The 27,774-nt window shown below is 42.1% G+C and overlaps 1 protein-coding gene across 10 annotated transcripts in view; it reads left to right on the top strand.

Annotated features, from left to right (window-relative positions):
* Positions 1 to 27,774, top strand: part of LOC125645228 (sodium channel protein type 1 subunit alpha-like) — a 189,263-nt gene that overhangs the window by 71,569 nt on the left and 89,920 nt on the right. For 3 of the 10 annotated variants that reach the window (XM_075117919.1, XM_075117916.1, XM_075117914.1), the window contains exons 1-4: positions 18,913 to 19,002; positions 20,029 to 20,157; positions 20,873 to 20,964; positions 21,939 to 22,211. In XM_075117919.1, coding sequence (XP_074974020.1) covers positions 18,923 to 19,002; positions 20,029 to 20,157; positions 20,873 to 20,964; positions 21,939 to 22,211 — 574 coding nt within the window. In that variant the 5' untranslated portion in view covers positions 18,913 to 18,922. Of the gene's footprint in view, positions 1 to 9,958; positions 10,078 to 18,912; positions 19,003 to 20,028; positions 20,158 to 20,682; positions 20,775 to 20,872; positions 20,965 to 21,938; positions 22,212 to 27,774 lie in introns of those variants that run through there. The other 7 variants (XM_048870503.2, XM_075117913.1, XM_075117918.1 and 4 more) reach the window with 4 other exon arrangements.

The raw sequence follows: 27,774 nt of genomic DNA, 5'->3' as shown, positions 1-27,774 counted from the left end.
CAGATTTTCCTGGATGCGATAGCTGATGGATTCCTTCACCAAATAGTTGCTGAACCAACAAGAGGGGATGCCATTTTAGATTTGGTTTTGGTGAGTAGTGAGGACCTCATAGAAGAAATGGTTGTAGGGGACAACCTCGGTTTGAGCGATCATGAGCTAATTCAATTTAAACTAAATGGAAGGATAAACAAAAATAGATCTGTGACTAGGGTTGTTGATTTCAAAAGGGCTAACTTTAAAATATTAAGGAAATTAGGGAAGTGGATTGGACTGAAGAACTTGTGGATCTAAAGGTGGAGGAGGCCTGGAATTACTTCAAGTCAAAGTTGCAGAAACAATCAGAAGCCTGCATCCCAAGAAAGGGGGAAAAATTCATAGGCAGGAGTTGTAGACCAAGCTGGGATGAGCAAGCATCTCAGAGAGGTGATTAAGAAAAAGCAGAAGGCCTACAAGGAGTGGAAGATGAGAGGGTTTGGCAAGGAAAGCTACCTTACTGAGGTCAGAACATGTAGGGATAAAGTGAGAAAGGTCAAAACCCATGTAGATTTGGACCTTGCAAAGGGAATTAAAACCAATAGTAAAAGGTTCTATAGCCATATAAATAAAGAAGGAAACAAAGAAAGAAGAAGTGGGCCGCTAAACACTGAGGATGGAGTGGAGGTCAAGGATAATCTAGGCATGGCCCAATATCTAAACAAATACTTTTCTCAGTCTTTAATGAGGCTAAAGAGGATCTTAGGGATAATGGTAGGATGACAAATGGGAATGAGGATATGGAGGTAGATATTACCACATCCAAGGTAGAAGCCAAACTCGTACAGGTTAATGGGACTAAATCGGTGAGCCCAGATAATCTTCATCCAAGAATATTAAAGGAACTGGCACATGAAATTGCAAGCCCATTATCAACAATTTTTAATGAATCTGTAAACTCAGGGGTTGTACCATATGACTGGGGAATTGCTAACATAGTTCCTATTTTTAAGAAAGGAAAAAAAAGTGATCCGGGTAACTACAGGCCTGTTAGTTTGACATCTGTAGTATGCAGAGTCTTGGAAAAAATTCTGAAGGAGAAAGTAGTTAAGGACATTGAGGTGAATGGTAATTGAGACAAAATACAACATGGTTTTACAAAAGGTAGATCATGCCAAACCAACCTGATCTCCTTCTTTGAGAAGGTAACAGATTTTTTAGACAAAGGAAACGTAGTGGATCTAATTTACCTCAATTTCAGTAAGTCATTTGATATGGTTACACATGGGGCATTAGTAGCTAAATTGGAAAAGATGGGGATCAACATGAAAATTGAAAGGTGACTAAGGAACTGGTTAAAGGGGAGACTACAACGGGTAACACTGAAAGGTGAACTGTCAGACTGGAAGGAGGTTACTAGTGGAGTTCCTCGGGGATCAGTTATGGGACCAATCTTATTTAATCTTTTTATTACTGACCTTGGCACAAAAAGTGGGAATGTGCTAATAAAGTTTGCGGATGACACGAAGCTGGGAGGTATTGCCAATACAGAGAGGAACCGGGATATCATACAGGAAGATCTGAATGACCTTGTAAACTGGAGTAATAGTAATAGGATGAAATTTAATAGTGAAAAGTGTAAGGTCATGCATTTCGGGTTTAATAACAAAAAATTTTGTTATAAGCTGGGGACGCATAACTTGGAAGTAACAGAGGAGGAGAAGGACCTCGGAGTATTGGTTGATCGCAGGATGACAATGAGCCACCAATGTGATATGGCTGTGAAAAATGCTAATGCGGTCTTGGGATGCATCATGAGGCGAGGTATTTCCAGTAGAGATAAGGAGGTGTTAGCACCGTTATACACGGCACTGGCGAGACCTCATCTGGAATATTGTGTGCAGTTCTGGTCTCCCATGTTTAAGAAGGATGAATTCAAACTGGAACAGGTACAGGGAAGGGCTATTAGGGATGATCTGAGGAATGGAAAACCTGTCTTATGAAAGGAGACTCCAGGAGCTTGGCTTGTTTAGCCTAAGCAAAAGAAGGCTGAGGGGAGATATGATTGCTCTCTATAAATATATCAGAGGGATAAATACCAGGGAGGGAGAGGAATTATTTGAGCTCAGTACCAATGTTGACACAAGAACAAATGGATATAAACTGGCCACCGGGAAGTTTAGACTTGAAATTAGACAAAGGTTTCTAACCATCAGAGCCTTCCAAGGGGAGCAGCCTTCCAACAGCCTTCCAAGGGGAGCAGTGGGGGCAAAAGACCTATCTGGCTTCAAGATTAAACTCAATAAGTTTATGGAGGAGATGGTATGATGGGATAACATGATTTTGGCAATTAATTGATCTTTAACTATTCATGGTAAATAGGCCAAATCGCCTGCGATGGGATGTTAGATGGGGTGGGATCTGAGTTACTAAAGAGAATTCTTTCCTAGTGTCTGGCTGCTGAGTCTTGCCCACATGCTCAGGGTTTAGTTGATCGCCATATTTGGGGTCGGGAAGGAATTTTCCTCCAGGGCAGATTGGCAGAGGCCCTGGGGTTTTTTCGCCTTCCTCTGCAGTGTGGGGCACGGGTCACTTGCTGGAGGATTCTCTACACCTTGAAGTCTTTAAACCATAATTTGAGGACTTCAATAGCACAGAGATAGGTCAGGGGTTTGTTACAGGAGTGGGTGGGTGAGATTCTGTGGCCTGCATTGTGCAGGAGGTCAGACTAGACGATCATAATGGTCCCCTCTGACCTTAAAGTCTGTGATTCTATGATTCATTAGAAAAGTCGACTTGCAATCCTGTCAGATGCTATGGAAAAGAGTAAAGGTCACATAGCAAGTTGAAGCCGTTTGTGAAGTACAACAAGAAAAAATTAGTTTTCAATTAGTAGCCAGAATCAGTTCTACTGATTTAGAGCTATCTGCAGGTTTCCCAGCCAGCCATAATTGTAATTAAAACCCTGAATAGTTCCATGCTCTTTCAATTTGAGACCAGAAGGGCTTCTTATAGCTTTGATCAAATGAGGTCAGTGAATGTTGCCCAGTGGAGATACCCTGTAGTGTGCGAGAATTTCAGGAACAGTTTTGTCCCAACCCAGTTTCTGCAACCCATGGAAAAGCCATGACACGAATCGAAGTAGACATCATCTATTTCAGATCACAGCATTACAACCCACTGCCTGTTCTATTTCTAGCATCAGAGAAGCAGGGACAAGCAGACCAAGGCTCAGTCTGAAACATATAAATAAGTTCCTAAAGGAGCTTGTCTTCATAGAATACCCATCCTACCATCCCAATCAATCATTACCATTTGATCTTGCATTACTCCTGGGGCGTCTCTTCAGGATCATGGTAGCTATAATATTGGCTTTAGAGAAGGAAATTAGCTTACCTTGTTTTGGACAATTTTTCTGATCAGGGCTCTGTACAGAAAAATGAAGGAAACACACAGAGTAATGTAGTTCCTGGAGTACCTTGGATTCAGGCCAAACACAGATGCACAGTGTTAGAGAAATCAGTCACAGATCTGGGCTGAGGAGTCATATTACCAGGTACAAAGTCTTATCTCAGAAGAATATTAACTTGAGATGAAGATAGCTGTAATGGAAAACAAGTGATGTCACAAAAACAAAAATCAAATTCTTATTAGAGCAAATTGGGAGTTCTGATCACATACAGAGCTTCCAGGATCCAAAGTTCATATGATCCAGTAATTCCAGGGATGCCTTCTGTGTCTTACCCTATCTCATCTGTTGGCAGAGACCTAGCTCTAATTATATAATCTCTGCTCCCACAACTGGTGAATGCAAAGAATCAGAATTTAATTTTCAAGGGCTCTTCCTGACACAGTTCAGGAAATGGGTACCAGAAAGAGAGAGCACAGCATCAACCCTCTGGAATACAGTGATTCATTGAGGTCTAAGAGAACTGCTCCTTCCATGGAAAACAGGCCAGTTCTGATTGCGACAGTCAACATATCTTGATAGCGTTTTCATAATCACTAGGGAGAGCATGATCAGCCCTACTCCAGAGAGAAATTCTCCTGTCCTGGGTGGAGAAAAGTTTGCTGTCTCTGTCCACCAAGGAGGAGAGGTATATCAAGACTGACACAGCAGAAGTTGGATTAGCAGAGTGGCCACTACACACAGAAATATCTTACTTGTAAATCAGTTTGTTGGGCTGATGATTGATCTCTTTGCATCTGGAAACAGTAAATAAAGTGCCCTGTGGCCTCTGTTGTCAGGATCTGGGATGCATGGTAGTGAATGATATCTCACAAAGTTGGGCAAGGTCTCTACTATATGACTTCCCACCTTTTCCACTGCTCCACACAATAATACATAAGATAGGAATGAGAGAGCAGCAGTGATGTTGTTTATGCATTTCTGACTGAAGAGACTGTGGCTTTCAGGCTTGACTAAGCATCTTGAGATATCTGTCTCACTGAGGAAGGAGGTCTGCTATTGCAAAATGGACCCTCCAGGTGGGAACAGACCAAACTAAAATGAATATTTGGATGAAGTGATTATTACATTCATGGACCCCAAAAGAGAAGCCACCAAATTGAACTCGTTCCATTGGCTGCTGCAAAGTCCATAGTAAAACTATCATGTTAAACCATTCCTCCAGAATGGCTTCATTGTGGTCAAAAAAGGGTCAGGTCTCTGTAGTCCAGTGTTATCAATATGTTCAAGAAAAGGAAGGATTGTACAAATCCCCATCTTAAATGCTTTGTACAGTCTAGATCACATTCCAAACCCACAAGGTCACAGAGAACAACATTAGAACCTCATTTTGTTCTTCACAGCACTGCCCAGGTTGAACCCCTGCAGAAGGTATTGTTATACCTATCCATGATTAGGTCTTCTGAGGGCTACTATCTCCAATCAGGTGAGGGGTTTTTTTATTTGAAATGGGGAGCTTTCTCTAATGAAACCCATTATTGTACTGTTAATTCAGAGAGGTAATTCTTACAACTGTCATAGCAGTCGTTCTCCAGATATATTCAAGAAATATTCTTCCTTTGGTTAAGCATCAAAGTCCAGTCCTTAGGTGCACAGAGAATCTCAGGGCAAAGCAGTCTGGTATCCTATATTAAAATTTGTTAGATACCACATGGCCATCAATATAGAAATTCACAAAATTCTGCATCTTGTTCATCCAGGCTTAGCCAATACGCTTTCCTTTCTTTTGGCAGAAATTTGAGAAGATGGAAGTGATATTTATATATAATGTACCTTGTTTTGGTTGTCCACATTTACAGGCTGATCCTGCTTCCTGCTGTGGAGGCATACTGGTATGAAAATCCCACTGTAGCAAATCTGTGGATCTCAGCACAAAGAAAAATGGGAGAATTTATTCATCCTTACCTGAAAATTTCTTTTGTTAGAGTAATAAGGTCTATAGATCTGGCCCACCCAGGAAACAAATGTATCATCCCGAAGAGAGATGGAAATTGTTGAGGTTTGTTGTCATTAGATGGAATTTACCACACACTGCAGTATGAGACATTATTGTGCTTTTTCCTCAAAGTATATTTAACACAATCTGTAATTAGGAAAGTAGATTTAAATTATCCTGGCAGTGGAAGTTATTTCAGTTGTAAGGAGCTTCAAGGAGCGGGGGATTCCCCTGCTGCCAGTCGCTGATCTAATTCTGCCCCCAAACTGCAAGCAGATGGCTGTACCCATTATAGCAGACCTATGAACTTCACTTCACAAAGAAAGGAAATTTTCAGCTAAGCACAGATAATTTTTCCTATTTACACAGCCATTATGTAAGGTGGAACAGCATTTTAAACATAGCAGAAAACATTGTTTTGAGGGTTGACATAATATCACAGTCTGATATAAACTGACAAAACAGGCAACAAAGAGTTAAGACTGCCTTAACTACACTTAATAGAGTTCCTTGTGGGTTAGGTTGCCTAGTGGTTAGCACCCCTAGTATTCCTCCCCGTGAGCTGGTCTTACAGTCCTGGTCCTCCTTTAATCAGAGGTATGGTGGGTTGAACAGGTGGTTTGAGTCTCTCCTATAGTGGTAGCAGAGCTGAGGCTCACCCATGTCACCTGGCTCTGACCCAGGACCCTAGGAGGGTCAACAGTGTCTGGCCCTCTAAGGTACCCCTTGAGTTACTCTCCTTGGGTCACTTCCGACCACTGCTTTACTCTCCTAACTTTCAGTCCCAGATAAGGTCAAAAGAAAAGCTAATCAAATCATCAGCTCCAGCTGGGCTCAGCATATACTCTTATTCCCTCAGGGAGGCCTTTCTGGTGCTCTTATCAGGAGCCTTCAGGGTGTAGGTCTGTCCTCCACTCCCTTCCGAGCTGGGTTGCTCCCTTTTCAACCCCTTCTCCATCTGGAGCATGTTCTGGAGGGGTGGAGTACCTGGGCTCAGGACTGTCCCTTAACCCCTTCCAGCCCAGTGTGGGGTTTGTGTACCCCATCACTCAACTACTCTGTCATCAACATGTACCAATTGTCCCTAAGTACTGCCATTGATACACAATGTTCTGAAATGTCTTCAATAGCAGGGCAAAATTAGGTGAATTAAAGGTGGAGTGGCTGGCCCTAGTGCTGAATGTAGTGCTCTTATTAGTTTCATCCTCTTAGCTTGCCCATGATTGCTCTGATGTAAAAGTTTTGCAGTGGTCTCATTGTGCCACACACATAAGTTTATATTGACCCATATTGAAGAACAGCTCTTTCCTGGCTGTCTCTGCAGCTTCTCCCCACAACACTTGTCTCTCTTATCTATCCTTACTGTCCAGCACTCATCTCCTCTCCTGGTCTGGCTGACACAGATATACTTTCTCACACCAAAGCTTGGCTCCTGCTAGTATATCCAACTATTTCAGTTCGCTTCCATCAGCTGTTCCTCACACAATGTTCTTTGTATCCTTCTCATGCGTTTGCGTTTTCTCCCATTGCTTTGGCACCCCCAACCTCCACCAGTCCCCCTTCATCTCAAGCTTCCTATTAACTTCTCCATCTCTGTCTCACTGGGTCATATTTTCCACACTCTTTCCCCATTGTCATTACCCTTTTAACACCATCCTGCCCATATTTGGTTGCACTATATTCTTGCCTTCATCGCAGTTCAGAACATATTCCACAGTGTTTCTAAGTTTTCTCTGCAGTGTTTTAAAATTTTATTTTTAAAAAACAGTTTTGCAAAGGATAGCATTTGAGCTTCCATATAATTTTGCACAGAATAATACAGGAATATAGTCACAACTAAAATTTATATTAAATTAAAATATGCAAATTGATCTGGAGACAAATTCATCCCTCAGGTAATGCCATTAATATATAGAGAAAGCAAGGATTTAGGAAAATAGTGAAAAAAACGGAAAAATTGGATCAAGATAAACAAAATGGGCAGGCATGTTGGGTCTGATGGTTTTTTACTCTTTCTAAATGATCTTTTATTCAAAATATACCACAAAAGACAACATTTTAATATTGGATAATCTGAAATTGGACTCAAAAGACAAAAATTTTAGAGCCTCTATTTGACATTAGAGTGGCTAGTCACAAACATAGATCTCTGATTGTATAATAAATTACATTTTTATTGCAGATAGCTTAATTTCCAGCAGTCCTACACCTGCAAAATAAACTCACGTCAAAATAGAACAGAGTACATAGGTGAATACCCATATCAGTTGTCCATGTTCAGATAGCAGTATTCATTAACCTTTGTGAAGTTGACTAATTCTAAAGGGCTATATTGTCCTTGGCTCTTGTGCATATGAGTAAAAATGAGGGCTTACAGACCCTTTCCATCTTGTGTCCCCATTTCTGTGTAAGAGAAAATCTGAGTCTCTCCACTCTGGGTACAGAAGCTACTCCCTATTAGTGCTCAGGTGTGCAAACCAACCTCAGCAAGGAAAAGAGCTCAGGCCTCTCCACTAGACATGGAGAAAAGAGCAGCCTGCATTACCTTAAGGTGCACAGTGCAACCTGCTGGTGATCCCCAAGGGGTTGTGAGGCTCCACTTGGCCCCCAATGTAGGCCTGTGTAGAAACAACAAAATCTGGCCCTGATGGTTTTACACTGTAAGGACTGGCTAATTTTCTGGCTTATAGCCTAATTGCTGTGGCAAAGAAGAGGGGGAAGAGTGGCTGTGTCCGAGTTCTTGGGAAATGTAGTCTCACCTCGCTTCTCCCTTACTAGAAAGCCCATCTTAGGCTGAGACGCAGCAGTGGGGTGGTGTTTTCAGCTGAAACTGAGGCCAGACATGGAGAGAAATCCGCACGATGTTGTCATTGCATCTTAGTGACAGAGGTAGCCTTCAGCTCAGAGTGTTGAGGTGGCTTTTCCAGCAGCTGTCAGGATGTCTAGGGAGGTGTCTTGTTGGAGGCTGAGAGGTGGGTGTCCTGCTGCAGAGAGGGACAAGAAGAGAGTGACAGAAATCAAATTTTTGTCTTGGCTTATAAGTCACAGGATCAATATACCTATTTTGAGGACTTTAATGATAAATCACAATGTTTCTTTCACTGCGGATATAAATGAGTGATGATTGAAGGGGGAAAATGGAAATTTTTTGAAATGATGGGGCCTTATTCTGATCTTGGAGCTGCATATGCAGGTCCTCAAAAAGTGGAACAATACATGCACTTGGGAGGAGCACCAGCAGCTTCCACGCAAAACTGTAGCTTTGGCAAGATAGTGTTATTTGTAACAGTATCAGTAATATGCCTGTGTTCAAAGATTCAGAAAGATTCAGAAAAGGATGTGAGTTGACTAAATGCAGGTGGTGTATTCTCCCTACATGCAAAGTCAGCAGAATGTGTGATTATTTATTTGTTTGTTTGTTTGTTTGTTTACGTATATGTCAGCTAGCTCATAACTACAAATACAGAATCTAGCACACAGGGTCATCATTTGGATATGTGACAATCTGGAGGTTGTGAGTCCATAGTAAGTGCTTTTTTGCTGTTTAGCAGACATTAGAAACCACCCCTCAATGTATTTATTGATTATAAATGTTTCCGGAAATCTCTTAATCCAGGCTTTAAAACCTTGTGCCAAATAAATGTGTTCCTCTTGACTAATTCATTATTTTAAAAATTTTCATCCATGCCTATACCATTTGATTCTGCTGTTTGAAGACCATCAATGTCTGAAATCTATTACCAGAACTGTAAACACAGCCCAGATCGTTCCCCATTGTCTTTAGTTCCATATCTGAAGGGGTTCTCCACACACAGTCTCCTTTTCTCCATGCAGAAGCAGGGATCAGATGCCTCTGTGGTACACTCCTTTCCCAGACAAGTATGGTTTTGGACCCATATAGAATGGAGACATGGAGCAGGGGTGAGCCGGAGAGAAGCAGGCAGGTTGGTGCAGCTCCAATAGAGGGCACCACTCAGGAACCAGAGTAGAGTTGGGTGTATTGCTGGGGGCCAGAGCCACAGCAGGGGATCTTCTAGGTTTGGGGCAACTTTCCACAGGTAACAACCACCACTTCTCCCTTTGAGTTGAATAATTGGTGTTAATGTCAATGATGGATCCTTCACAGAGATTTTTAAGTAAAAAGTCCCTCCTATTATCTGGCCCATGATTTGGTGGGTGTGTGCACTGTGGAGAGGCAACAAAGAGAGAAGGATTCTGGTATTTAGGGGAAAAGTAGACATTTAGTTATAATCAGGATATAAAATATTCACTAATTTTTTAATTCACCACTTCTGCACCTTACTTTATGTGTAGGTGACAGAGAAAAGTGTGTAAATGTGTAGTTAATGAAACCCTTATTATTCTATGACCAAATGTAGTATCCTTACAGCAAATATATAGCAGGTAAGTCATGGGAATAAGTTTTCTTTCCAAAATAAGGATGTAGAAATATGATTTTCTCTGAATTATCTGTAGAAACATAATGTAAGACTTTGTCTATTATTTAAAAAAAGATTTTTGATTTTAAAAAGTTAATGCAGAATGCAAACATTTAAACTGCTCTTTCTTTCTTCTTTCAGACTTTTATAGTATTGAATAGAGGGAAGGCAATCTTCCGATTCAGTGCCACCTCTGCCCTGTACATTTTAACTCCTTTCAATCCTCTTAGAAAAATTGCTATTAAAATTTTGGTACATTCATATCCTTTTCAACTGGTTGGTTCAAAATGTTTCTCTTTAAAAATAACACTGCACAATTGTTTGTTTCATTATAAATATAAAATACTTGCAGGTTTTTTTTAATTTTATTTTACAATATAAATTTTATAGCAAAGTTCTGTAGAATTTAATAGAAAATTACAACCTTCCTATAGTTTCTTTTTAATTATCCTTGGAATTTCAAAGATAATTATATTCCTTCAATAGAAATCTATGGAATAATTCAAAAAACTTTTAGAACGGATAGCATAATCTTGAATTCTGTACATTTTTAGAGTCATTTCTCTGGAATCCTGTTAATCTAATTATTATTAAAATCTATAGCATTTTTACAACAGGATGGCTCCTGTATAATTTTGACATTCAAGTACAGTATATGTCCTGACCCTCTTCTGTAGTGTGAATTACTAGTACACAAAACTTTTATTTTTTTAAAGTTGCCAAAAATAAACCTTGTCTCTGAATTCCGAATAAGCCCTCAGTTCTGCAAACACTTGAGCCCTGTGTGCCACTTTACACACATGAGTAGCAAACTCAATGGGATTACTTGCAGGAGTAAAGTTTCACACCTGCTTAAGTGTTTGCAGGATTGGGGTTTAAGCACCTGATCCAATTTACATAGAGGTCAATGGGAACCTTAACAGGTGCTGGATCGGGCCTATAGTGCTCTGCTTAACAAAATATATTGTAGTGTTTCATAGGGCTTGTCTACACAGCAGCACATTGCAGTGTATGAGTATGTGAATTGTAGATCACAGTAACATGTTGTGCTCTAACTGCAGGTATAGTTCTCATTAATATAGTCTGGGACTCCTTTGATGCAAACTAAATACCTTTTAGTTCACGCCAACAGGGTCTACATAGGGCAGTTAGAGTGCAACATGTTAGCGTGCTCGAAAATTCTCACTCCCATAGAATCATAGAATCATAGAATATCAGGGTTGGAAGGGACCCCAGAAGGTCATCTAGTCCAACCCCCTGCTCAAAGCAGGACCAATTCCCAGTTAAATCACCCCAGCCATAGTCCGGACTGTGCTGCCATGTAGACAAGCCCGTATTTGTATAAATCTGTGATTCAATATTCTATTATTGGCCAACATTGGGAAGATGATACGGGATGATTAATAGGAGGGGGTGTTTTGTTTGTTTGTGAATTTTAGAGGAGGGAGAATTTCTGAGCACCTTTTAAATTGTTTCTCTTAAACCTGTAATCATAGAAATAATTTCGTGTCCCATATATTTTATATAACTGTGTGCAAAGAGTAACTGTTATGCACAACAACCAAAAAGGAAGCGGGCTTGTATATAAAATTCTGATATTTTTATTATATACAGTACCTGGCCTCTTTAGATCAAGTAATTTACCTCCTTTAGATGGAGATCTCCTTGCGCTGGATTGGATTATTTCTTTTATGGTCTGCTTGTGTCACTTATGCCTTTAAATATATACAGAGGCGACAACTACTGTATGACTCACTGGTGGGGTTTCTTTATCTGAGCAATAAGGAGTAGATAGTAGGGTCTCTGGGCTCACTTATATCAATGCAACATATTAAAAGCAGCACAGGCAGTGATGCATGTAGTTAATGTTGTTTCTATTATAAGACTCTGTCTTCAGTTGTTTATAACTTTGCCAGACTTAAACTATTCAGGCTGAAAATTTCCATGCCATGTGTCTGCCTCACGGTGAATATTTTTGGAAAATTTCAGATAAAATGGATTACCCATTTCTAAGAATGAGGCTTGGGAAAAAATATGTTGTTTCACCCGTTTTGGGAAAAACTCTTACAACTGTTGCATTAAGAAGGTCTAGCACCTCCATGGTTTGGAGAGGGTCATGAAACTTGGCTGTGAGCTGGCCTTTGCATCAGGAATTTGCTGTCCCCAAGAAAACCTGCTCAAATTTGGCCAAGTTATAAGTCTCTGAAAAGTCACAGTTTGCACATACTCAATCAAGATTTGGTAGAGTTTGACAGCTAAATTCTCTGAAGATTGTCTTCACTGAGCATGGACCTACACGTGACCAGATTGTGCATGTGCCATCCACACAGAATGACTGAGCATGCTCCACTCTGAGACTCCAGGACTTTCCCTGAAATTACTCCTCTCCACAGCTGGTGGCTGCTGTGGCACCAGGCACAGGAACGGAGAGCAGAAGGGCTCTGTCTCCTATGCTCTCGCTGCGCCCCCTCCTGGGACCCAGTTAGGAAGAAGGAGAAGGAGGAAGCTGATTCATTTGAGCACTTGAGAGGTGAGAAACTGGGATGGAGGGGAGAGGAAGAGATGCAGGGCAGAGGGGCAGGAGCAGAAGCTTGCGGGGGAGAGGGGATAAGAGCCTGGAAGGGAGGGGGAACAGGTGAAAAGGGATACAGAAGATAATAGGGGGTAGGTAGGAACAACCAGAGGGGAGGGAGATAGGCAGGAGCAGAAGGAATGAGAATAGTGAGGAGATAGAGGCAGGTGCTGTGATGGGGGAATAGGAGCAGAGGGGCACAGAGGCAGGAGTTGACTGATATCTGGGAGGATACTAGCAGGGGAGGGGGCGGGGTAAGAGCTGGGGAGCGGACATAGAAGCAGAAGAGGACAGGGAGAAGATGGGGCAGGGCAGGAGCAGAAAGGTCTGTAACCACTAGAGAACACTCTCTACAGATCCTGAAACTGAACCCAGGAGTCCTGAGTCTCAACATTCCTTTGATGTGAGAAAATAGCTGGGAAACCATTGGCAAAATGTGTGTCCATCCCCCTCTAGTGACAGGTCCACATAGAATATAACGGCCTTTGCTGCCAGTTAATCTCTGAGCACAAGTGGTAGAAGGCTGTGCCATATGGATCTAAAGAGCCCAATCCTACTGATTTCTCATATGCAGGGCAGTATGGTTCCACATGATGGAATCCATCATATATGATGGAATTGATTAATCCATACATATCTCTCTGTTTCTCTCTCTCTCTCTCTCACACACACACACACTCACACACTCTGCATTTAAAGAACATTTCTGAGGTTGCAAGGCAAACACTTAATTTAGGAAATGTCTGTACAACCTTAATTAGGCCCCCCTGTGTATATACATTATGGTATAGTCTTTAATTACATGATCACATGCTATTTTTTCATTCAATGCTCAGGATAAATGGTGCTCACTGAATGGGTAGCTCTTCAATATTTTTTATCCGCATCGTTGAGTGTATGGCTCCATGTGCTATCCAAGCCCTGCAGTGAATACAGAATTACTAATTTCCTCTTGAGGGTTTTTTCTGTAGTGCTCTCATTGTGAAGCACCTTAGGTTCTTTAGAAATATTATTGAATTTCACATGACAACACCCTTGTGAGTGGTGGTATTGTTATCCCCATTTTACACATGGGGAATTGAGGCACAGAGATTATATTTAAAATCATCAAAGGCGTCAGTTTTGATTGCCCAGTTTGAGAAGCCTAATGCATGGTGTTTTTTTCAGAATACTGAGCATTTTATAGCAGTTTTCGTTCGGAGCAGAGTTACCATTGAGTTCAGTTGCAATTATGAATACTTAGCACTTCTGCAAATCAGCCCCTAGGTGTCTCATGTTAGGTACCCAGAAAATATGAAACACAGTGCTACCTGTGACATTTCTGGTTTATGTGACTTACTGAGAATCACATAGAAACTCCGTGGCTGAGGTAAAGATAGAAGCCAGTTCTCTAGCATGCTATTCAGCTTCTTCAGCCAAGAGATCATCCTGCGGAGTGTGCTCTGGGAATGAATCAGGGTCTCTGCCTACTTTGTTGCATAAATTGTTAGGTGTGTGATCCTACAGGCAACAGCCTCATTCACTGCAAAGTCCTCCTTCATACCCAGAGCACAGTCTGTCCTGTGCACCAAAGGAGTTGCACAAGCAACCTTGGTTCTGGCATTATCTAACTTTTGAGTGCCTGACTTTGCAACCTCACATTCTTTTAATGTAAGTTTTTTATTTTTTATTGTGATCTCTAATAAGTTCATATAGCTTATGTCTAACTATATAAATATAGTAGTGCCATCCCGACCATTTTATTTCTTTTAAAACCAGTTTAGCATCACTGAGCTGATGAAAATAGAAATTAAGTATTCCATTGATTTGAATGAGGTTCCTAAATATTGCTAAAATAGAATATTTTATTCTATACATAAAAAGGAATGTATATTTAGCATTAATAGTATTGTGTACTTAATTATCTGCCCCATACTGTGTTTTAAATATATTGATACATTGGAGCCTGAAGTCTAGCATTCACAAGCCCTTTGAGACTACCAAAGAGACTACCTCCACAAAATGATGTCAAAGGGGTTTTCTGAGCATGTTAACTGGAATTCCTTGCATCTGTCTGTTCAGGGTGTGTGAGGGGTATTCCAATGCTTGCTACATTTGATATTCTGAGTCACAGAATAACAGTTATGCTATACAGAGCTTGTTTGATAATATGACCTTCAAAATTAATGAAGTAAGCCAGTTAATAATATTGAGACTCTCACTGATGTCAGTGGGAACTGGGCAGCTAAGTTCCTGTGCATGACTTGAATGTTTACTCTGAAAGGTATCATCATTCTTTACTGATTTTGATCACTTCAGGGGAAATGGTCAGGAACTACTAACAGCAGTACAAATGTACACATCAATCTAGTGCGTTAAAATATTACTTTTCATATTCCCCTTTGCAACTATAGGTTCTATAGCCATATAAATAAGAAGGAAACAAAGAAAGAAGAAGTGGGACTGCTAAACACTGAGGATGGAGTGGAGGTCAAGGATAATCGAGGCATGGCCCAATATCTAAACAAATACTTTGCCTCACTCTTTGATAAGGCTAAAGAGGATCTTAGGGATAATGGTAGCATGACAAATGGGAATGAGGATATGGAGGTAAATATTACCATATCTGAGGTAGAAGAGAAACTCGAACAGCTTAATGGGACTAAATCGGGGGGCCCAGATAATCTTCATCCAAGAATATTAAAGGAACTGGCACATGAAATTGCAAGCCCATTAGCAAGAATTTTTAATGAATCTGTAAACTCAGGGGTTATACCATATGATTGGAGAAATGCTAACATAGTTCCTATTTTTAAGAAAGGAAAAAAAAGTGATCCGGGTAACTACAGGCCTGTTAGTTTGACATCTGTAGTAAGCAGAGTCTTGGAAAAAATTTTGAAGGAGAAAGTAGTTAAGGACTTTGAGGTCAATGGTAAATGGGACAAAATACAACATGGTTTTACAAAAGGTAGATCGTGCCAAACCAACCTGATCTCCTTCTTTGAGAAAGTAACAGATTTTTTAGACAAAGGAAACGCAGTGGATCTAATTTACCTAGATTTCAGTAAGGCATTTGATACCGTGCCACATGGGGAATTATTAGTTAAATTGGAAAAGATGGGGATAAATATGAAAATTGAAAGGTGGATAAGGAATTGGTTAACAGGGAGACTACAGCAGGTCCTATTGAAAGGTGAACTGTCAGGCTGGAGGGAGGTTACCAGTGGAGTTCCTCAGGGATCAGTTTTGGGACCAATCTTATTTAATCTTTTTATTACTGACCTTGGCACAAAAAGTGGGAGTGTGCTAATAAAGTTTGTGGATGATACAAAGCTGGGAGGTATTGCCAATTTAGAGAGAGACCGGGATATCATACAGGAAGATTTGGATGACCTTGTAAACTGGAGTAATAGTAATAGGATGAAATTTAATAGTGAAAAGTGTAAGGTTATGTATTTAGGGATTAATAACAAGAATTTTAGTTATAAGCTGGGCACGCATCAATTAGAAGTAACGGAGGAGGAGAAGGACCTTGGATCATAGGATGACTACGAGCCGCCAATGTGATATGGCCGTGAAAAAAGCTAATGCGGTCTTGGGATGCATCAGGCGAGGTATTTCCAGTAGAGATAAGGAGGTTTTAGTACCTTATACAAGGCACTGGTAAGACCTCACCTGGAATACTGTGTGCTGTTCTGGTCTCCCATGTTTAAGAAGGATGAATTCAAACTGGAACAGGTACAGAGAAGGGCTACTAGGATGATCCGAGAAATGGAAAACCTGTCTTATGAAAGGAGACTCAAGGAGCTTGGCTTGTTTAGTCTAACCAAAATAAGGTTGAGGGGGGATATGATTGCTCTCTATAAATATATCAGAGGGATGAATACCAGAGAGGGAGAGCAATTATTTAAGCTCAGTACCAATGTTGACACAAGAACAAATGGATATAAACTGGCCATTGGGAAGTTTAGACTTGAAATTAGACAAAGGTTTCTAACCATCAGAGGAGTGAAGTTTTGGAATAGCCTTCCAAGGGAAGCAGTGGGGGCAAAACACCTACCTATCTGGCTTTAAGATTAAACTTGATAAGTTTATGGAAGAGATGGTATGATGGGATAACATGATTTTGGTAATTAATTGATCTTTAAATATTCATGGTAAATAGGCCCAATGGCCTGTGATGGGATGTTAGATGGGGTGGGATCTGAGTTACTACAGAAAATTCTTTCCTAGGTATCTGGCTGGTGAATCTTGCCCATATGCTCAGGGTTTAGCTGATCGCCATATTTGGGGTCGGGAAGGAATTTTCCTCCAGGGCAGATTGGAAGAGGCCCTGGAGGTTTTTCGCCTTCCTCTGTAGCATGGGGCATGGGTCACTTGCTGGAGGATTCTCTGCTCCTTGAAGTCTTTAAACCACAATTTGAGGACTTCAATAGCTCAGACATAGATGAGAGGTTTTTCGTAGGAGTGGGTGGGTGAGATTCTGTGGCCTGCGTTGTGCAGGAGGTCGGACTAGATTATCATAATGGTCCCTTCTGACCTTAATATCTATGAATTTATTAAACTACACAGTGAAGTTTAGTCTGTGTCCAGAGCCTAAAAATGTGTTCAAAAGCAAAAAAAAATTAGCATTGAATTTAATTTTAATTTGCAAATCATATTTGGGTTTTTGGATACAAATGTATCTGTAAAGTGTTTTTATACTTAGATATATCTGTTTGTATCATTAGCTTAAGTTGACCACAGAGCAAGTGTGAAAAATAGGGACACTTTTTTTTTAGGGTGGAGAGGGGAGCAGGTAGAGTATATAGTTGCCTATATAAGACAAAGCCCCTAATATCAGGATGATCCCGATAATATTGGATGTCTGGTCACCCTACATTAGCTCCTTCGATGAACTGTTTTGTAGGAACATATTTTTTATAAAGGGTGAATAGAGGTAAAATCTTTTCCAGAGTAAATTTGGCACAAAGTCTAGCGTTTTGTAGTTTATGGTGCCATCATGTGGCAATTTTGCATCACTTTCCTGTTTGTTGTTTATTTTAGTCTTTCACTTATTGTTAAACACTTGGATAAATATGCTGAATGTTTAGTATCAATGGAAGTGAAAAACTTATACACTACATAGAATCAGTATTTCTGCAAACACTTGTTGCCTCAGTCAAATCTTCTGTCTTTTTGAAACACTGCTGAACATGTAGTGAGGCAGCTGCAGCCACGTAGGATACTCAGGTTTTCTTAACCCCAATCAGTTTGAGTTGTAGGCCTTAGTGTAGTAGGGATGCTACACTAGTTGTTCTGGTTGACGACTGGGATGAGGATCAGGTTACCATGCTGATTCATACCAGTCTTTCAGTGGCTTTCCTTACCATTGACCATGAGATGGCATTGAATTATAGCATGGGTAGAATAAGACACGCTTCCATGGCAGTTCTTTCTTACTGGCTCCTGACGGTTGTCTTTCTGAGAGGTCACAGAGAATAGTATTGGGCACTTGCTCATCTACCCCAATGGGGCTTTCTCTCTTTCTTTTGGAGTTCCACAGGAGCTCATCTTCCCCAACATGCTCTTTCTCTGCCAGGATTCAGCTTATATTCTGCTGCCCTCCTCTAGTTCAAAATCAAATTCCAGGAGAGTTGGTGAGGAAACATAGGGTACAATGTCTTCATCAAGTGGATGACAGTGCTGTGATAATGCTTATTTGATTGGGGGAAGTAAATGGAAAACTAGACATTGGTTATTTTGGCTTATTTGGTGGAGTAAACAAATAGACTTTATTCATCATTTGTTACGTAGATTGGCTACCTGATGTGTAGTTGTATCCCCAGCTGCTTCTAGAAGCAGCAGTAACTAAATACTCTTTTTATTTGTGCTCAGTGAGTCTGTTGAAACCTTGTCTTTTAGATATGAGTCTTGCTACCGTTATCCAGGGTTCTAGGTCCCTTAGAGACGCTATCTTTAAGCTCATGTAATACCATGACAGTTCAGATCAGGGGAGATGCACAAGCTGACAGCCTCCTGATTTCATCACAAAGGAGCTGCAGGTAACTTCTTCTCAGTGAAGATTCCTCAACTTTGGAACTTGCTTCCTCCCTTGGTCCAAGAGAAGCTAGTTCTCTGACTTTCTGAGCATCCTGCAAGACCTGTCTTTTCTCCCAAGCTATTAAATTGTTAGAGAAGATTCCAGTAGATTCAAGTGGGATAGGGAGGAAGTTGCTATTTATTACTGTCAACAAGCTGTTGGGATGAGGAGAGTTCATTACTTAATATTGTTATGATCTGTTACTGTTTTTAGTGTGCGCAAAGCGCTGGATAGGGACACTTAAAAAATGAATTGCTTCTGCTTACACCACAAGTGAATTTAGTGCTAATAAAGTTTAATTTACTAATGAGAACTTCTGGGTTGATACTGTATTAAAAATATATCTGGAATTGTCACTTAAATCAATGGGATTTTTATATGTGTCAGAATTTGGTTGAAATTAAAATGTGTTTTAATGTGCTATTGTGTAATTTACTGTTGTGTTCCTTGACTGTAACATACATTGTTCAGCATGCTTATTATGTGCACTATTTTGACCAATTGTGTGTTTATGACCATGAGTAACCCTCCGGAATGGACAAAGAATGTAGAGTAAGTTAAACCTATATTCTTTAAATATATCCATATATCTGAAATGAATTTTTCTAGGAACCATTATTTTATTTGCAGTGAAGGACATTGACAGCAGTCAGTGTGTGACGCTACTACTGTTTTCTTTCTAAACAAAACTATTTATTGTGTTTTAAATCTTCCTCTCTTCGAAAGAAAAATTTGAGTACAGAAAAAGGTGAGGCAAATGTTCATGGATAATATTACTCTTTGACTCACATGAAGATTTTTCCTCATCTTTATGACGTAGCATCTTGATAGTGTTTTTATGCCTTCTGGCCAATACTGTTGATTTGATTATACTACTGCATTAGTAGTAAAACAATAGCCACCTAGTTATAGATAAAAAGAAAAGGAGTACTTGTGGCACCTTAGAGACTAACAAATTTATCTGAGCATAAGCTTTCGTGAGCTACAGCTCTCGGATGATGTGAGATGTATTTCTTTTTGCGAATACAGACTAACACGGCTGCTACTCTGAAACTAGTTGTAGATGCCAACTCAGGAAAGCACATCAGTAGTCCTACTGAAATGGGACTTTAAGCACATGCTATTCTTCAGCGTTAATATTAGAGGTTTTAGAAGTTAGTGACCCAGACAATATAAAATAACTTGATCTTACAGTGTTGTCGGACAACAGTAATAGACCAAGTGGGCCTTAGTTATAATTTCATCTATAATTTCATAATTTCATAGAATGGTATTGTAAAAATCTATTATATTATTTCTTTAGATTTATACAATTGCTAATAAAGAGCATCTACTTATACACTCTAGTCACCCTTGACAAGTCAAAAGTATATCACAAATATTGTACTAGAATATAAGGATACTTATAATGGTGAATAATGCATTTTAATAGACATTGTTTATTTACTTTATTTATTCTGAATTTTTGAATTTAGCTGAATCTTTAATTTTATTTCTAAGACTTTTAGCAACGAGAAAATAAAACTGTTATAAAGAATTAGTATTTGTCTTTATTAAGTTCTTGGATACTTTTTCCAGGTATACCTTCACTGGAATATATACATTTGAATCACTTATAAAAATTTTTGCAAGGGGCTTCTGTTTAGAAGATTTTACTTTCCTTCGAGACCCATGGAACTGGCTTGATTTCACTGTCATTACATTTGCGTAAGTTTTGTTTTGTTTTTTTAACTGAAGAGCATAAAAGGCCATGAAATGAGTGTCAATAAAGACCCCCAAAAAGCTAGACTGGAAATTTTTGGGAATATGTATTTTCTGTGTCTAAAAATGACTTGCATGTCATAAATATTGTAGTATTCATCTTCCAAAGTAAGCATATATACTGCAGGAGCCACTAATACAGTTAGTGTTATAGAAGCTAATTTGATGTTCTGCATTTTTCTCTAACCAGAATAAAGCAACCCCTTTGATTATATGCTCCAATTTTCCAGTCTAGTCTAGATAAATTTTATGCTTTCAAAGTAAAATCACTGTGGTTTGCTTCAGAGACATTTACATTTAAATGAAGGCCATGAAGGCAAATTAATGCAGGCAAACTGCAGTGAAAGGTAAACAGCTGACTGTTGCTTTTTAATTTATTAGCTAAAATCACCAAAGAGGTTTTGATGAAAGACCCTCATAAGTAGCATAAAATCTGCCTAAATTCTGAATAACTGTGATTTAATCCTACAGGTATGTAACAGAATTTGTAAACCTAGGCAATGTTTCAGCTCTTCGAACTTTCAGAGTATTGAGAGCTTTGAAAACTATTTCTGTAATCCCAGGTAAGAAGTAACTGGTGTAAGGTGTTAGGTCCCTTGTACCTCCCAACTGTTCCTTTTTATCCTGTCATTGTGTTTGTGTGTGAACTCCCCTATTACAGATATGTGACAGAGTTTGTGGACCTGGGCAATGTCTCAGCGTTGAGAACATTCAGAGTTCTCCGAGCATTGAAAACAATATCAGTCATTCCAGGTGAGAGCTAGGTTAAACACTGAGGCTGAATTTCATTCCATTGAAGTTCAATTCACAGTATTTTAACACAAGCCTTGTTGCTTGCCAAAAAAAACCAAAACAGGAATCATAAGATAATAGAATTGATTGAAATCTATGATTCTTTGCATTTTAACATTAGCTTTTTTCCTTTTGAAATCAGCCTTTGAGTTTAACAAATTCTTGCATGAGACATTGCAATTTACAGCCTGTGTGGTTTGCATCTTATGATGTCAAGCTTTCTTCTCCACATTCAACAAAAAATCAGTAATACTGAGGTTTTCTTACCCATATGTATTTTACCACTATGATGTAATGTAGTGTTTGCTGTGGATATTTGTGACTGTGAAAACAAAAATTGTTTGAAACACTGATTTACTAATGAAGATAAAGGAATAAGATAATAAAGAATAGCATGGGCATCGCATGGGGGATTTATTATCTTAAAGTTCTATTATTTTCCAAACCCTCTCCAGTTTTATAACTTTAATCTGATCCCATTTGCTATTTAACAAGCTCTTTACTATTGTTGTAACAATGCAGTATGTTATAAAACTGATACTAGCAAAGGTTTGGGACAGGAGGCATTGACAAATAGTTAAATTTACCATTGGCAAATAGTTAAATTTACCATTGGCAAATAGTAAAAAAGAAAGATTTTTCTTTACATGAGATTCATGTAAAACATGAATAACAAAATCACTTGTTTTGGCATTAAAACAAGTGTTTTGGCATATGTGCAATTCATTTACATTCACAATTTCAAATGAACATAAACTTTCAGCTATGTATTCATCTTCACAAGAGAAAACTCTTCATAAAATGTTATTTCACACACATTACAACCATTTATTTGGGCTTCTGCATGAAATTTTTAACTTTATTGGTATAAATTGTTACTTTTATGTTTTAAATATGTGATGAACATCATAATAAAAATCCCTTTCTCTTTGCAGGCTTGAAGACTATTGTGGGAGCCCTAATTCAGTCTGTGAAGAAGCTCTCAGATGTCATGATTCTGACTGTATTTTGCCTGAGTGTATTTGCACTAATAGGGCTGCAGCTGTTCATGGGTAACTTGAGGCATAAATGCTTGCAGTGGCCTCCAGACAATTTTACTCTGGAAACAAATATTACTTCATACTTCAACAGCACAATAGGTGAAAATGGTACATTTGTTAATGTAACAGTGACTCCGTTTGACTGGAAGGGCTACACTGAGGATGAAGGTAAGAATTACTGATTTAATTCTTCTTAAATTGTTTTAATTTAATTTTTTTCAGAAAATAGATGCACGTAAAATTGTGTAGATGTTGAACCGAAAGTTAGCAGTCTGACCCAAAGTTATCAAAAGTATTACTGACACAATAGGACTAGATTTGTCAAAAGGTTAATAAGCGGACATTTTTCAGAACTTCAAAAAATGAATGGTATTCTTTGGCCTGCTTTTAAATTTTAATTAATAATTCTAATGATAACTGACATTTTTATCTTTCTCATAGAAAATAAGCACAAAGATCGAGAACACAATTCAATATTTATGAAAAGATGCTTTTTTCTAAATATAAAAATCAATAACTATCACTACAATTCCATGTTAAGCTGGGTAGTACAAGTAGAAGTTACAGAAGTGCTCAATGGTGGCATACCTCTGTTTCCATGGAAGTCAGTGGGAATTTTATCATGGATTTTAAGGGGAAAAGAGTGAAGCTAGTGGTGAGCATTTTTCAAAATCGCATATTCTGACTTATTAATTTGAAAGGAAAAAAAGTTTTTTTTCTATTTTCTTTTCTCTATATGTCACATCCACCAATCTCAGACTAATGGATGGCTTATCTTGACAGTACAGTGGAGATGTCAGTCAGGCACTGTGGTATGAAATGGATTCCCCCCCTTGACTTTTTCAAAAAATAGCTCTTTCAAAGCTGTAAAATACTAATAGTATCCTGGTTTCAGTTGTGATTTTATCTTTTAAATAAAAATTTAAAGGAATAATTGTCCATAGCCTCAAGAGGACCTTTTCATAACTGCAGAATAATAGAATGGCCAATCAAGGAGTTGATTAATAAAGAATTAAAGGAGGGTGATATACTTAATGCCATCAACATGGTTTTATGGAAAACAGATTTTGTCAAACTAACCGGATATCTTTTTTTGTATGAGATTACAAGTTTGGTTGATAAAGGTAATAGTGACAGGTTTCAGTCAGTCCTCCGAGCCCCTAGTGGCGATGGAGAGCTATGGTCCCACTGGCAGGCCTTAGTCACACCCTTCGGGCGCTGGGGAATTAGCGAGGAAGGTGTGCCGGCCGGTGTCTGCAGCGCGCCCCTCAGGTGGGGGGGGGGGGGGCGGCGCCGGCACGAGTCTGCAGCGCGCCCCTCAGGCGGGGGGGGGGGGCGCCGGCACGAGTCTGCATACTCCACCCCTCAAATCCAGCTCCCGATCCTCAGAGCTGGTGTCCTCACCCTCTCCGAGGCGGGATAGGAAATCCGCATTGGCGTTGTCCCGTCCGATGGTGAATCGTGAAGGCATAGGGCTGCAGAGCTAGATACCACCGCATCAGCCTGGCATTATTGTCCTTCATCTTATTAAGACACTTCAGGGGTGCGTGCTCCGTAACCAGTATAAAGGGGGCCCCGAGGATGTAGTAGCGGAGAGCATCGACCACCCATTTAACTGCTAGGGCCTCTTTCTCTATGACGGAGTAGTTCCGTTCTCTGGGGAACAGCTTCCGACTGAGGTAAACAATAGGGTGTTCCTCCCCGTCCACCTCCTGTGAGAGGACTGCCCCAAGCCCTACACCTGAGGCATCAGTCTGAACGATAAAGTCACGATGAAAGTTAGGGCTGAAGAGTACTGGATCGCTACACAGCCGTTCTTTGATAGTTCGAAAGGCCGTCTCACACTCGTTGGACCAATGCACCCGGCGGGGACTGTCCTTGGTCAGGAGCTCCATTAGCGGGCCCGTAATGCTTGCGAAGTGGGGTACAAACCGCCGGTAATAACCAGCTAAGCTCAAGAATTGATGCACCTGCCTCTTCGTGGTCGGCGCCGGACATTCCTGGAGTGCTTGGACTTTCCCGATGAGGGGGCGGACCTGTCCCCGGCCCAAGGTGTACCCCAGGTAAGTGGTTTCCTCCCGCCCAATTCGGCATTTTTTTGGATTGGCTGTAAGCCCGGCTGTGCGGAGGTTGCGGAGGACCGCCGCTACTTGGTTAAGATGCTCCTCCCAGTTATTGCCATAGATGACCACATCGTCCAGGTAGGCCGCAGCGTACTTCATGTGTGGTTGCAACACCCGGTCCATCAAACGTTGGAAGGTTGCCGGGGCCGCATGTAGGCCGAAAGGCATCCGGGTGAAATGGTATAACCCTGAAGGGGTGGGAAACACGGTCTTCTCCTTGGACCTGGGATCCAAGGGGATCTGCCAGTACCCCTTGGTGAGATCTAAAGTGGTGATATAACAGGCCTCCCCGAGCCGGTCAAGGAGCTCATCGACGCGGGGCTTCGGATAGGCGTCAAATTTTGAAATAGCGTTTACCCTCCGGAAGTCAATGCAAAACCGCCGGCTCCCATCTGGCTTTGGTACGAGGACGATGGGGCTCCGCCACTCGCTCTGGGAGCGCTTAATAACACCCAGATCCAACATCGCCTGGACTTCCTCCTCTACGGCCTCCCGTGTTCGCCTAGGCAATGGCCGGGTTGTCTTTCGGACCACCACCCCGGGTTCCGTCTGGATCACACGGTAGGTGAGTGTAGTCCGCCCGGGTTTCATGGTGAATGTCTTGGGGAATGCCCTTACTAAATAGAGTGCCTGTTCTTGCTGCTCAACTGTGAGTGTCTCTGCTAGCTGGGGCTCACCATTATCCGACTTCTTGGGTGGTTGCGGCCCCAGGTCCGGTTCGGGGGGATATGGGGCAACTAGGAGCCCTTCCCGGTCCTGCCAGGGTTTTAAGAGATTTACATGATAAATCTGCTTTCCCTTACTGTGACCAGGTTGCCGAATTTCGTAGGTGACAGGCCCTACCTGGCAGAGGACCTCATACGGACCCTGCCAGCGGGCAAAAAGCTTTGATTCCTCCGAGGGGAGCAGGAGGAGTACTCAGTCCCCTGGCCCAAATGATCGAGCCTGGGCGCTCCGATTGTAGTGCTGCTCCTGGGCTCTTGGGGCTGTGTTTAAGTTCTCCCTCGCGAGCTCGCCCGCCTGTGCGAGCCACCCCTGCAGTTTATAGATTCATAGATACTAAGGTCAGAAGGGACCATTGTGATCATCTAGTCTGACCTCCTGCACAACGCAGGCCACAGAATTTCACCCACCCACTCCTGCAAAAAACCTCTCACCTATGTCTGAGCTACTGAAGTCCTCAAATCGTGGTTTAAAGACTTCAAGGAGCAGAGAATTCTCCAGCAAGTGACCCGTGCCCTATGCTACAGAGGACGGCGAAAAACCTCCAGGGCCTCTTCCGATCTGCCCTGGAGGAAAATTCCTTCACAACCCCAAATATGGTGATCAGCTAAACCCTGAGCATATGGGCAAGATTCACCTGCCAGATTCTACAGAAAATTCTTTCCTGGGTAACTCAGATCCCACCCCATCTAACATCCCATCAGGCCTATTTACCATGAATATTTAATTACCAAAATCATGTTATCCCATCATACCTGTAAGATGTATTGCAAGAGACCCTGTATTGTGGACGGGTTGTGTTCCCAAGTCTCCCTCAAGAGGTCCAACGCCCCGCAGGGTCGCCACCCATAGTGGAGCTCAAACGGGGAGAACTTCGTGGATGCCTGGGGGGCTTCTCGAATTGCCAGTAGTAAAGGAGGGAGCAGCTGGTCCTACTGGCGGAGGTCCTGGATGGGGAAATGCCGCAACATTCCCTTCAGGGTCCGGTTAAACTGTTCGACCAATCAGTCAGTCTGGGGATGGTAGACCGAGGTCTGCAATTTCTTAATCCCCAATAGGGCACATACCTGACAGAACAGCTTAGATGTGAAATTGGTCCCTTGATCAGTGAGTATCTCCCGTGGGAGGTCCATCCTTGCGAAGATCTTCACGAGCTCCGCAGTGATAGTGCGGGCGGTGATACTTCTTAAGGGGACGGCTCGGGGAAGCGGGTGGCGTAGTCCATCAGGACGAGGATGTATTGATGGCCCGACTTACTTTTTGGAAAAAACCTGACCAGGTCCATTGCTACCCGCTCAAATGGTACACCTACGACTGGTAAAGGGACCAGGGGGGCCTTCTGTACCCCTGCCGGGGCTGCATGTTGGCAGTCTGGGCATGACACACAGTAATCCTTCACCTCACGGTGGACGCCGGGCCAGAAGAACCTGGCCAGGACCCTGGCCACAGATTTTCCTGCCCTAAATGGCCGGCGGCCGGGATGTCATGTGCAAGCTTCAGGACAGCCCGACGATGAATACGGGGGACCACGAGTTGGGTCCGGACCTCTTGGGTCCGGGGGTCTCGGTCAAGGCGGTAGAGCCGCTCGTGGTTGAGTTCGAACCTGGGCCATTGGGTGGTGCGCCGCGCCTCCACGACCTCACCATCCACCCGGGCCAGCTGCTCATAGACAAACCGGAGCGTAGGGTCCTCCCTTTGATCCCGGCTAAAGTCCACCAGGTCAGGAGGGGGACCAGCCATTTCCAGGCCATCCTGCCCAGGGGTGGGACCTGGGTCAGCTCCAGGGTTGGAGCTCGAGTCAGGTCCTGTCTTCTTCTCAGTCGGGGCTTCCTCGAACGCCTCTTTGGTGGGTAGGGATTGGAGCTCCTCGACGAAGTCTGGCCAGTCACGGCCCAGGATCACTGGATAGGCGAGGGATGATGCCACCGCCACATTCATTAACTGAGTTGCTCCATTCACCATGATGGGGACCCGAACCGTGGGGTACGATTTTACATCTCCGTGGATGCACTGAATCCGTACTTCCCCAATGGTCCGCTTGGTGTCCGAGAAGAGCGCCTGGTGGACAAGGGTCTGCCCACAGCCCGAATCAACTAGACCCACCACGGGGACCCCAGCAACTTCCATGGGAGCTGTCAGTTTGGCCACAGAGGGCGGACGGGCCTGTTGCTCCCCGGCGCACACCAGGCCAAAGTTGCAGTCCATTGCAGGACAGCCCTGTTGCAGATGACCATACTCGCCACATCGGAAACAAGGTCCTACTTCTGGGCGCGCCGGCCACGTGGGGGCACCAGTGGGGTTGCAGGTGGGCTGGGGCCCGGTGGTCAGGTTAAGCATCCAGGGCCGGAGAGTGGTGTGAACTCGGGGCATCGGGAAAACTCGGTCCTGCCGCCATCTGGTCGTTGGGAACGGTGGGGTGCATTGGTTTGGGAGGTGGGCCCCCTCTGTTCAAGTTTCTGTGCATTGGGTCCAGGGTTTGGGGGGCGGGCGGCCGGTCCTTTCGGGGCCTCTGCCTCGAGAAAGTCCTCCGTAAGCATGACAGCCATGCTCAGACTTTGTGGCCGGTGCTGCAACACCCAAGCCCTCCCCTGGGGTGGGAGGATGTGCATGAATTGTTCAAGGATGACCTGTTCAGTCACCTCAGCTGCGGTTCGACGCTCGAGTTGGAGCCATCGGGTACCTGCGTCCTTCAGTTCCTGGGCCACGGCCCGGGGTCTGGCGCCCGGTGTGTCCAAAACCATCACTGAAAAGTCTCCGGGGTAATGTTGAAGGCATCCAAGATAGCTGTTTTCACTCGAGCATAAATGCGGGCCTCATCATCTGGGAGCCCACGGTAAGTCTTCTGGGCCAGCCCCGTCAGATATGGGGCGAGGAGGGTCGCCCAT

This window comes from Caretta caretta, chromosome 11, assembly GCF_965140235.1.
Source record: "Caretta caretta isolate rCarCar2 chromosome 11, rCarCar1.hap1, whole genome shotgun sequence".
Classification (NCBI taxonomy): Eukaryota; Metazoa; Chordata; order Testudines; family Cheloniidae; genus Caretta; species Caretta caretta.
Note: the sequence above shows the minus strand (reverse complement) of the source record. Positions and strands in the feature narration are given on the sequence as shown.